Here is a 12,710-nt window from a genome sequence, read left to right as displayed (position 1 = left end):
GTATTTTAGAGATGCAGACTGTCCCTGGGGAAATGCCTCTAACTGTGCACATTCAATCTGAGCATCATTTACGGAAACAGGCATGAAAACAAATATCAGTACTACCAACACCATCTGTCATGGCTTCTAGTTAAAAAAAAAAAAGTATTGTTTTATAGTTAGGAGAGCCACTGCAATAGTTTGTATTTCTTTAATATCTTTGAAGAAAAATGGCGGTGTGAGCAATTTAACATGCACATTTCTGCCAAGCCTTTCGTCATGAGCACAGTCCTAACACCTGTGAGCTAGCGCGGAAGACTTCCTCACACCTTACACGATGAGGACCGTGGCAGTCACCTGCAGGAGGAGGACACATGGTCTGGGAGGGGTGTCCTCCCTCTGGTTGGGTGTGTTAACCAGGGTCAGCCTTTCCAGCTCCCCACCCAGCTAGAACAAGAACACCTGAAACAAGCAAGAGCTTCCCAGTTTTATGAGTTGGTTTATAGCGTAGCTGAAAAAGTTAGTCTCCAATGTGTAGGAACGGACATCGGGGAGAAAGCGTTCTTGCTTAGTTCGTTGCTCATTTTTTTTCTGTGAGCTTCTCCTGACATAGCACAGGAGGTGACAAAGCCTGAGCTGGTGACAACTGTCTGCTGTGGCAGCCATAGCTACAGACCCGGCCTGTTGTCTCCCATACTGGTTGGCCTCCTGTTGACACTCCATCCATGCACAACAGAGACCATCCATCTTGGACAAAGGGGACTCCATTTTCACGCTTCCAAAAGCGGTCCCTAAATCACTTAACCATAAAGAACTCGCATTTCCCAGCCCTGCAAGCCTAGGGTGTATCAATTCCCTGATTCTGGGAATGTAGGTTCCTGAACATGGAAAGACATAACATTATTATGTTCCTTTTCCAGAACATACCTCCTGCATGCCTCATCTCAACTATAATCCCTTCATGTCCCTGGTAAAAAAGCAATTATACATCCTCACCAAAGTCAACCTAAAATAAGTTTAAATTTGAAGCAAGAGTGTAGTGATTATTGCTGAGGGGTTCTGAAATGCAGGTCTAGAGCCTGCATTTCACAGCATCTGCTCACTGCAGACACCTGCAGCCGTGGATAGCTGAGAGCCAGGTGTCAGCATTCAGAATGGGGACACAGCAGCAGAATCGGGACATGGAAATCTCCACATTGCATGGTTAAAGGGCTATGGATAGGTCTCAAGGTAGCAATAGTTTTAAGATGTAGCCTCTTTAACATACACTATAAATCTAAATAAAAATCTCATTTGTAAATTATCACTTAATACTCTGTGATTAGGAATTAATTTGCACTGACTAAAAAGGGCAACCTGGAAAATTGGGATGGTAGACGTTAAATGTGTTCAGTTAACACATGCTACTCACTTAACAATAATGGAGAGTTCGCACTTTTAGGTAAAATGTGTCCAAATTTCCAAATACCCAAAAAATCCAAAAGAGTGTTCTTCTCCCATATTTCCCCACAGGTGGCTCCCTCACCACCTCCATGTCTTTGCTGATCACGACCCCCCTCCCCACCCCAGAACTCCCGCTTAGCTCATCCTCTGTGCTTGTCACCTCCCGCATGTCACAGAAGCTGCTTATCACCCGTGCTCGGGAGGACGGGGTAGTGTGTGAGTTCTGTGTCTGCTCTAGAACAGTGCCCGCTTCCCCGTGGGCACTTCCTCCCTGTGGAGCGAACCAGGACCCGAAGGCCCCTCTGACACTCACAACCTTCTCTAGGACACAGAGAGGAGAAAGGACTTTAGACTGAGTGTCTCCTGGACTTCAATGTTTCATCTTCATTTTCCACATTTCACAAAATGACGAGAGAGGACAAGGAAGTTCTGTAAAGTCACAGAGCATCTGTCCATTTCCCACCCAAATTCCTGCCAATCCTTTCCCAGTGAAGTTGTCGATATGGAATCGATTGTCCTATCCAGTCCTTATCTGGCCTCCATATCCATGAAAACTCCCTTTCATAAAGATGTGTTGGAATTCTAGCAAATACACCCCACTGGCACTTAAAACCTGTGAATGCTTCTTTAACCAACCCCACAGAGGATCGGCATTTAGGTGGTCCGTGGAGGACACATCGGTTCTGATCGGGCAGGTCCTGAAGGCCTGCTTTGGAAATGTGAACACACTCTCATTGGACCAGTTGACTTAATGTCTGAAATCTTCTTATAGTTTGCTCTGGTGTTATGTTGGGATCACAGGACCACCTTAAGTGAACCAAGAGTTTAGTGTTAGGCACTCAGCTTTTATGGAGGGCTGAAATAAGAAAATTCCAGGTGACATGCTGCTCAGGTTTGAAGTCATTCATTATGTTACCACACACACTTATGCGATCTGTGCCCATGAAATCCCTTCTTCCTTATTTGAATGTGCGTGCGTGTGTGTGTGTGTGTGTGTGTGTGGTTAGTAGTAGTTTGTATCTCTAGACAAAGTAGGGTGTGTTCTGATCTCGATAAGAACTGTACAACTCAACCAGTTTGCTTTTTAACTTCAAAGCTGGTTAACAAGTTACTTATTCCTTTAAACCGGTTTTTCTTTTAAACGTTAACTATGCCTTTTTGTAATGTGGTTAATTTTGTGAAGATACCCAAGTGGAATACAAATAGCTGACCAATGACTGGACGTCCGAGCCACTGTGAGGAGCGGTCCCAGTGACACATGAGCCCGCCCCGAGGGAACTCACTTGTGTAGCCCGGCTGCCCAGGGGGCCCAGGGGGTCCAGGAGGGCCTGGGGTCCCATCCCTTCCACTTGGTCCTGGCAAGGAAACTCCTGGAAATCCTTGGTCGCCTTTTTCTCCTCTTTCACCAGGGAAGCCGGGAGCACCAACCTGCCCCGGTACAGGGAAGCCTGGAACCAGCACAAAATCTCATGTAAATAATCTCCAGGCAGGGGACATTCACAGCACAACTAATTTTCTTAACTCTGTCCAAGGCGAAATGAGTAGCAGACATCACCGAGAGGGGAACTGCTCTAGACAAGTAAACACAAGTCCAGTCGGCAGGCTTCCGACCACATCAGTGCCCACAGCCAAACGTTTCCTACAAATTAACTCTAAGGAGAAGGGACTCGTTAGCGAGACACTAAAATCTGTGAGTTCCTCTCACTGCAAGTAGCATTCCCCACGTATGAATGAAGAGGCTGTGGAGGGCGTGTTCCATTTCCACTTGGAGAATAAGGACGTGAAAATGTCATTAGACAAAGCAATCGGGGACATAAAGCAAATGGGTGCTGACTGGGTTGAGGGTCTAGAGGAAATGGCAGAAAAGCAAAGGTAAGGGCACATAAGATGCCTGTGAAAGGGTCTGAAGTCACAGGAGCGGGTGACACGTGAAGAGACCAGACAGCATGAGCTGTGACAGCTGAGGAGGCTTTAGAAGCGATGCTCGAGAGGATGAAGGTTGGGGGCCACACTGCTCCAGGGAGGACAGAGCCAGCGTTGGTGTGACAAGGGAGAGCCTGAGAAGCAGGACAGACGAGGGAGGTGGGACAAGGCAACGGAGGGTGAGCAAGCCCACAGCACAGCGTGTTGATGGTGGCAGACATTCAGTGTCCTGACTGGCGGTGAGTGAGCAGAGGAAGCCTCTGACTGCAGGAGATGGGACAGCTCCCAGGAGGGAGGCCAGCCAAGGAGGAGCCGAGGAGGCAGGGACCCGGCGGCCGTGTGCGAGGACCGAGGACTGAGGACTGGCTTAGGGCGGCTGGCGTGACACAGGGCGAGCCCATGCACCCTCCAGCCAGAGCTATCCTGGGACATAGTTTTCAACATTGTGGGTTAAGAGTGTGGTGTGGATAAATGGTCACAGAAAGTAAACATGGCACACGCTAAGGGAACACGTAAAGTGACTTGTCCCCTGGAATCAAAGAGAAGAGAGTGGCTGAGAAAAGGGATGGTTTTAATGGGAGATCCAAAAGTTTTCTTAGAAAGAAGAAAAAGTAGGAGCAGATGAAGGCCCTGCCTGGAGCCAGGTGTGGGGTGTCGCCTGTTCCCACAAAAAGGAAAAAAAGAGGCTCTGGGAAAACTCTGAACTGTGAGAAAGGAAAACAATAAAATAATAAGCAAAAAGGATTAAAAAACAAAATTATATTTAAAAAATCAAAAACAAAGCACGAAGCTTAAGGGCCATGAGCAGTCGGTTGTGTCTCAATGCTGGGGCCCTTGAGAGCTTCCATCAGACATACCGGGTCTGCTCTCGGGCCCGGGAGAACGCCATGTGTGCACGCACACGCGTGCAGACACACCTGGGTGTGTGCAGACACATGCATGCCACTCCTAGCCCTGGAAGACGCGATGGACTAGGAGGTGCAAACTAGCACACAGGAAGCGGTGCTGCTGATGCCGGGGAAAAGCAAAACCACAGGTGACCAGAGCAGGTGGCAGGGGTGCCGTCCTAGAGGCTCAAGGTGAGAAACGTTCCAGAGAGAGGGGATGTGGGATAGAGACACTGAGGGGAAAGAATCTGCCTGTGCTGGAATCGGGGACCTGTGGAAAGACTGGACGCTTTCCAAGGGAGAGCAGGTCAGTCCTGATGAGAGCTGAGGGCCCATGCCCGGCGCACATGTTTATTAATGACGTGCTACTCTGTAACTTATAAAATGCAAAACACTTATCAAGGAGCACATTTTGCTTTCACAACTAGAAAATGTGTAAATAATATTGCTAGCAAGTTTATGAAAATGTCTGATGTACATAATAAACATATTCAGAATGGAAGCCACAGAGAAGGTGTACGAATATTCTACCATAAAATCAGTTACGGGTTCTCACCTGGAGGGCCTGGTGGGCCTGGTCTTCCTGCGAAACCTTGAAAGAGAAAGAAAGGAGGACAAACTGAGAGCAGTGCGCTCGGTTCCATAACACTCACTCGACACTGCTCTGCTAAGTGTCTTGCTTGCTGTGCCCACATGTACCCACGCTCAAGGGGAACGTGGAAAACAGAACTGGAAACCTTTGGAGCATCCTCTGTGGACATGCCATGTGCCTGGAGCTACAGTAAAGGGCTCCAGGGTACCCCCGGAAACAACAAAGCATGAACTTGGGGAAGACCCGGTCACCAGACAGTCCTGCGAGGCGTGCAGATGGTCTCAAGACACAGGTAAGTGCAGGTCAACGCAGGAAAGGAAAAAGAGAAAGGGTGCGGGGGGAAGGGAGGGACACAGCCAGGAAAGCTACCTTTTGGGCCCGGCTCTCCTCTTAACCCTGGAGTTCCTGGGTAGCCCCGTTCTCCTTTCTCTCCCAAAGGGCCTGTGCCTATAACCTGAATTAAAGAAGAAAAGACGGTCATCACGTGGCAGAGGCGTGGCGGGGGTGTGGCTGGTCCTGTGTGGCACAGCGCTGTGGGTGAAGGAATTAACATGCGTTTATTATCTCAAGAAATATGATAGTAAAGAAGTAGCAGCAGAAGACAGGAGGGCGTCTCGAACACACATGGAATAAACACTGCGCAGTGACCTCTTTGCAGAGGGCTCTGCAGGCAGCTTGGTGTCCGCTTGTGATCATCTACCTGGCAACTGCTTTCGTCACACTCTAATGATGCAAAGTTGGAATGACATCAATTTGAGGTTTTGGTTTGGAATTTCTAAACACACATACATGCACAAAATGAATAATGTACTTCACAGGGTATTATCAGAAGGACGGCTTTAAATTTCCTCAGCTGTAAGCACAGGAACACTCAATTTTTTTTATTGAAAAAGGTTTTTTGTTGTTATTGTTTAAATGACCTAAAGTGGGCACTTCTTTAAGGCCACAGGGACACAGGCCAAGAAAAAGGCGTTATTGGCCTCATTTAAAAGGAAAAAACTCATTCACCCTGATTATAAATTATTGAAATTCAAGGAAAACGGCAAATTCAAGCATTGCATGTTATCTTTAAAATATAACTCCATTGTATCAATTATATGAATGGTTACTATTGAAATTTCTTTGTTACATATCTTGATCCCCCACTCCACAGTGTACATCAAAATAATGTGCTGTCCACCATAAATATATACAACATTTACTTGTCAGTTAAAAACAAACAAAGCAAACAACTTTAATATAAAGAAAAACAAACAAATAGAATGTGCTGGTGAGGTCAAGGTAAAAACAGGACACTGCAACGCAACAGTGGATCACAAACACGGGATCATAAATACACGCGGAAGTATTAAAGCATTAAGGAGGCTATGAGATGATCCTATTTCTGGAAGCGTAGCCTAAGGAGGACTTGTCCGATCCCACACTCTCCCCACCAGAAAAATGGCATCTACAAAAGTTCGCCGCATCTCACCTGTGGGCCTGCAACAGCTGCAGCAAACCAGGGATATTTTCATCATTTCAAAGAAGATTTGGGGGAAAATGGCTAAAACAATTATGCTACAACACTCTGACAGGATACTGAAAATGATCATTACAAAGGTAATTTGCAATCATGAAGAATGTCCATTTTTTTAAAAAAGTGTTAGGTATATCAATCGCAAGTATGCAAAAATATGCATATGGACCAGGAGCAAGATGTTATTTGCAAAAATAGAAATTGTTTTGCTAGAATAGTCAAATCATACATGAACTGTTTCTCTTACTGAAATTCTCCTTAATGCACTATTTTTTTGAAAAAAAAATGGTTTCTTTTTTGGGGTAGCTGGCTGGTATGGGGATCCTAACCCGTGACCTTGGGGTTACAAGGCTGTGCTCTAACCAAGAGAGCTAACAAGCCAGCCTCTTATAAGAGAGGTTTCAAAGTGTGTTGCTGATATTCTTATCTCCCTGTGCAAACCTTTTCATTTTCAGTCCTTTAAGAATATGGAGAAACTATCAAAGTGTAATAAAAATAGTAAACTCCATGCAATATGAATTATAAAATTATTTCAAACAGCATGCACACACTTAATGTAAAAATGCGGTCCTAGGGACTGTCACGGAGCTGGGCTTTATGTACCCGTCTGTCTCTTTCCCCCTTCTCTTCATTTCAAACACCCCCAATACTCCAACACACAGAACTTTTACTCACACTTCCAGGTGGGCCCGGAGGACCTGCTTCTCCTTTTTCACCCTACGAAAGAGCAAATGACTTTTACTTGCATATTTTTACCATAAATATGGTCTTGCAGACCAACTTTTTTTTCTGGTAAAATAGAGGTCTGCTTCGTATCTCTCCTTGTAAGTAGCTTAAGTGCTCTGTGACTGTTAAACAAAAACAAATACATTTCATTTTGCTTTTCATAAACATGACATCTGGAAATAAAGATTTCTATAAAACATACATTGGAAGCTCATTACTCACATTACAAAAGAGCTCACAATATTGTTCTCCTGACCACAATCTCCCTCAGACAACTTTAATAGAATCATTGGTAGGCTGAATTAGTAAACAGTGGTTTTCAATAAAATTTTTAAAAATGAAATAAAATAATATAAAAACGTGATTAATTTCCAATTATTTTTTCTTAACGAAATCATTTTATATGAGGTGTTTAGGTGATGATTGTCTTAAATTTCCATTGGAAGACATAATATACAGTGTTGAAAACACTGAAAACATTAGTGAATAAATCCTGATTACTTTGAGGCTTAATGCAATCCATATCAGATTTTTAAAAAAAAAGAAATTAACCCTTTTATATCTATGTTCTTATATATATATATCATCATCGTAATTTAGAAAGTCCTAAGATATGCAAATTATGCCATGAATGTACCTTTTTCATTTTATATTAAAGCATTAAACTAGAAATGAATGTTTTCATTTTCCTTACATGAATAAAGAAGAGACTTTAGAAATATCTACAGGACTTATAAAATACCTACTATATTCTAAATATATGTACCATTTAAAAATGTACAGAGTTTTACATATAAAACTACAGTAAAACATTTCTTTCTCCTGTCCCTGGCTTGAATAAAAAGAAAAAACCTTGAAGCCCTCTCCCTAGTTTTTCCTTCACCATTAATGACAAATATTTCAAAATTATTTATTTTAGTAGAGCTTTACATTTCCTAGTCTTATGATTAAAAGAGATAAATGAAGCAACAGTGAGTTTTTCTGCCTATCCGATTGACAAATATTTTGGGGGGGTTTTTTGTTTGTTTGTTTTTCTTTTGTCTTTTTCGTGACCGGTAAGGGAATCGCAACCCTTGGCTTGATGTCGCCCGCACCTCGCTCAGCCAGTGAGCGCACCGGCCATTCCTGTATAGGATCCAAACCCGCGGCGGGAGCGTCGCTGCGCTCCCAGCGCTGCACTCTCCCGAGTGCGCCACGGGGCCGGCCCTTGACAAATATTTTTGAAAGTTTGATAATACCCAGTTGCCAAACGAGAGGGCCCTGAGCTGGCAAAGAACTTTTCTGGGAGCAATGTGGTGGCGTGTGAAAAAAGCTTCATAAAAAGAGTCTGAATGGGGACTTAAAAATTGTACTTTTAGGAGTTTATGACTGGGAAATGATTAGACAAATGACAAAAATACTTGTAATCATAAAAATTTGAAAATGACCTAAATACCATGTAATAAAAGACACAGATGTTAAAAATGTTCATATGTACAACTACCTTTATGGACATTGAAATAGATCCTCCTTATATCTAAGTGAAAAAGCAAGATATAGTATTCAATACCATTTTTTTTTAAGTATATGCCTGTGTGTGCACACAGGACCAACCTTCACTCTGACCGTTTCTGAGTGGGTAGTAGAAATGTTAGATAACTTTCTTTTCTTCATTATATCTTTCTGCATTTTCTGTTGTTTTTTCATCAGAAAAAAAACTAGTCTACTACAAAAAAAGGCACAAAACTTGAATGAGTGTAATATTTTGTATTTTTTTCTTTAAAACACTCATACACATAAAGAGAACCACTAAATTAAGTGGTATTTTTACACAAATGGAGCATAAATAACTTTTTTCTTTGAGTCCAGAGTCCTTTATTCTAGAAAAAAAATGAACAAACTTCTAGGTTGAACTACAAAATGAAGGTAAAAACTCAAAACAGTGTAACGAGTTACCTGAGGGCCCTGACGGCCTGGGAGCCCCGGGTATCCTGAGTCACCAGGAAAACCCTATAATGAAAGACAGAGAGCAGCAAGTCAGCAGCTAGTGACGGCGTGGGGTGACTGCTTCTAAAAATTGCAGAGAAAAATACTTACTGGACTCCCTTTTTCTCCTTTTTCACCATCTTTTCCAGGTTTTCCCTGTACAGTAAAGACTTAAACGTTAGCATCTCATAAATAATATTTATGGCAGAACACCAATGCTCTGATTCTAATACAAGTTAATATAGCGTCTCTTTTATGAAACGACAGCAGGGTGAGTGAGGGCTGAATGTGAGCTGACAAGGCTACGACAGTAAGTCATGTACTGTACGGTGAACAGCGTGAAAAAGTTAGGATGAAAGGGAACGTCTCGATTTTTAAAGACGGGAGTCTGATGAGCTACACATCTAAGGTATCATCCCATTTTGGTAACAGCTAACACTGAGTTTTCCCATCAGCTGGTGATTATGGGGTGGCTGATAGACAAACGATTTATTTTAATGGGGGTTTCTGCATGTTATTTCAGGTGGAAACCGAAGGGCTCGGGCCGCAGGCAGCTGGGTAGGTTTCCTGCCACCACTACTCCTGAAGTTCACGTTCATCTCGGCATCTCGGGGTGGCTGCGCGTCCAGCCTGGTGTTGTTGGGGACCTCAGAGCCACCCACCGGTGGACGGCGCCTCACCAGCCACCTTCCCCCACCTTCGGTGCGGCACGGGGTCCCTGAACAGCGAGGCCTACGCCTTCCCCAGAGACCGTTCAAGTGCGGGGAGCTCACAAAGACTTCAGAAAGGCCTTCGGGAGATGAAAGGGATGAACGACAAAACCCTATGAGCCTTTCTCATCCTTGTGTTTCTGTGAACCTGAGATCTTAGCAACAACGGGACAATTATGTCACAAGGAGGAACAAGCGGACTTTGGGAAACACTCACCCGGGGACCCGGCTTTCCCGGTTCACCTTTCTCTCCGACCCCTGGCATTCCCTTAAAGGAACAAAAAGAGGAAGCGTTAGGTTCGTTAGTAAACTTAAGTAAACTATTAAATCGGGTAAATCTTAAATTTCAGGTGAAATAAGCTTGTGACTTAAATCCAGTATTTTATAATCTTTCACAAAAAAATAATGATGATAGATAGGAATTATGTATTTACCTGAAATCCAGGTTCACCTTTTTGACCCTAGAAGAGTTTAAAGAGAGAGACAGAGAGATCAGGACTATCTAATGGCTATATCCACTTTTATATGCCACATAAAAGGAAAAAGAACGCTCTCTCTGGTATTAACAAGCTCACAGTGGCCTCCCGGGCTCACTTCCCAGCAGTGACTGGGTCATGGGCTTGAGAAGGGCAGAGCTCACTTTGCTGGATCCACAGCAGATGACCCCAACCTCCTCCTGCCCCAGCTGTCTCCCTCCTGCCACCAGCTCCTCCCTGACTCTGGGTGCATCGAAGAAGCCCTCGCTCAGTGAGACGGCTCCGCACGGGTCTTGGGCCGACGCGTGTCCAGCTGCCTCTGCTCTCAGGGGTGCTTGCATGTCATAAAATGGAGAGCCCGTCAATCTGTTTTTCAGGTCAGTATTGAATGTAACTGGAAATTCTGAATTTTGACCCAGTTTCTCATTGTCTCTTGAAATTCGTATCTTGAAATTAGAAGACAGCATTCCTTCTCTAATTCTTTCTAATTCTATCGCTGGATGAAATCCATTCATACCTTTTCTCCCTTGGTGGCATAGTCTCCTTTTTCTTGAATTTGAGCTTGTCCTGGTACTCCTGGAGGCCCACTGACTCCTTGGTCACCCTGTTTATGCAAAAATTGAGGATGAATTAGGTATAAAAATAATTAAGCAGAGAAGAAAAAACGCAGAGGGGGGGAAAGCCTAAAACAAAGCACCTAATTTTAAAATGTAATCATGCTTTATTCATTTCTGGTCCATCTTTGCCTCAGCAGAAAATTAAGTTTCAGTAGGAAGATGGTATGACAGGTAACTAAAGGCAGGAGGAGACTCTCACTTCCCAGGGGCCAGGAATGCTGGCTGCTACCATCTTGGGTAATAGCAATGCAATCTGGACACAGAAGGACGCATCCACACATGGATCTGCACACAGAGTGCACTACCGCATTTTGATGGCCCAGGGGAAATGCACACACACTGCCTAACAGAGCTTGGGAAGAGAGGAGGTGTTTTTACGTAAACCAAAAGTAAAACCATCGAGAATCTCCTTCCTCAGGCATCCTAACTGCTGGGTACTCTTGGAAGTAAAGTGAAATCTATTCACGGCACAATGAGTGAGGTTTAAAATATCAACTGCGTAAATTTCAGAGTCACTTTATTGTGAGGTTTATGGAAAAAATGGGCCAAAAATTGGGGTGGAAAACAGAGACCCACTGGAGAGTCTGGATCTGTCCTGGCCCCACTGCATGTGGCACCCCCTGCACGCGACCACCGACATCAGCGTGAGCATCGGTGACGAGGAATCCAGGACTTCACAGCGTCTGCAGCAGTCCCCTCTTAGCTCGTGCCCCGTGTCCTCCGTCTGACCCAGGGAAGCTGCCGCAGGGAACAGCAGAGGCCCAGGGACCCACCGTCTGCCTCCCTCTTCCCACGCTGGAGCAGCCCGCTCCACTCTGTGCCCTCCCTGCTCCCACTTGAGAAGAGAGGCTGGTGGGCAGGGGACAGGAGTCGAGCCACCTGGCAATCGTGTTCCATCCTAGTTTATCAGTGCAGCGTTAACTAGAGCTGCGCTACCAACAGTCAAGTCCTAAACGCTCCTCTTTTATAATAGACTCTAGGTCTGGCTTTTATCACTGAGGAAGAACATCTTGACTGAAGTCTGTGTACCGATAACTGTACCCTCTGCTTGTCAGACCACACGGAGAGCTCCTATTCAAGGAGGTGGGATGAAGCCAGTAACTCTAGCATGTCAAGGAAAACATGTTGTCAAACTCAGGAACATGATGCAGAGAAGGGTCACTATGAACATAAAGTTGGTCCAGAGGCGGAAATTCTGTCGTGTTTAGAACTGTGAGTTCAAACACGAAAACACTCCACTGAAGTGTACTCACCTTGTCCCCTTTCGGTCCTTGAAAACTTAAGCCCATTTGCCCCTGTTGATTAAAAGTTAGGTTTTTATTGTTAGAGCTGTCGACTCCGCTCAGCCGTCCCACAACCCACATAAAATGCTAGAAGATGGTGCATCTCACCACATGTTCTCACTCATAACTGGCTGCTAGGAAGGAAAGAAGGGAAGGAAGGAGGGAAGAAAGAAAGAAAAGACCTCAACAGTACACTGAACTCTCAGGAGGGGAGAGCAAACCTAAGGACACTAGAGATGGGGGGCAGGGAGGCAGGGGGTTGGGAAGCAATAGGTCGGGCGAGGTGCATAAAGAAATATCGTGATTTGTAAGAATGAATAAGTTAATAATAAATTTAAAGAATTTTTTTAAAAGTTAAATAAAATAATAAGTCATGATTTTAAATATATATATATGTTGCATTTTTGCAACCCCTGCATGAACAGGCGTTATTATTGCACATTGTCCAACTGATTCACTTGTTCATTCAACTAAATTTAACAAACAACCAAAAATAAAAAAGATGGTGAATTTCAAGTAATAGCTTTGTCCCACAACTACCAAAAAATTTTCAAGATCATTATGATCATGCTGTGTTCAACAAAAGTTCTATA

At 44.2% G+C, this 12,710-nt stretch overlaps 1 protein-coding gene across 1 annotated transcript in view; it reads right to left on the bottom strand.

Annotated features, from left to right (window-relative positions):
- The window catches only part of COL4A1 (collagen, type IV, alpha 1), a 94,183-nt gene that overhangs the window by 38,510 nt on the left and 42,963 nt on the right, over positions 1 to 12,710 (bottom strand). Inside the window, exons 12-21 of the mRNA XM_008577374.1 lie at positions 12,088 to 12,129; positions 10,735 to 10,821; positions 10,176 to 10,202; positions 9,959 to 10,009; positions 9,143 to 9,187; positions 9,002 to 9,055; positions 7,016 to 7,057; positions 5,194 to 5,278; positions 4,789 to 4,824; positions 2,706 to 2,870 (exon numbers count right to left, since the gene is read on the bottom strand). Of these exons, the coding sequence (XP_008575596.1) occupies positions 2,706 to 2,870; positions 4,789 to 4,824; positions 5,194 to 5,278; positions 7,016 to 7,057; positions 9,002 to 9,055; positions 9,143 to 9,187; positions 9,959 to 10,009; positions 10,176 to 10,202; positions 10,735 to 10,821; positions 12,088 to 12,129 (634 nt within the window). The remainder of the gene's footprint in view (positions 1 to 2,705; positions 2,871 to 4,788; positions 4,825 to 5,193; positions 5,279 to 7,015; positions 7,058 to 9,001; positions 9,056 to 9,142; positions 9,188 to 9,958; positions 10,010 to 10,175; positions 10,203 to 10,734; positions 10,822 to 12,087; positions 12,130 to 12,710) is intronic.

Source organism: Galeopterus variegatus, unplaced genomic scaffold (genome assembly GCF_000696425.1).
Source record: "Galeopterus variegatus unplaced genomic scaffold, G_variegatus-3.0.2 Scaffold1501, whole genome shotgun sequence".
NCBI lineage: Eukaryota > Metazoa > Chordata > Mammalia > Dermoptera > Cynocephalidae > Galeopterus > Galeopterus variegatus.
Note: the sequence above shows the minus strand (reverse complement) of the source record. Positions and strands in the feature narration are given on the sequence as shown.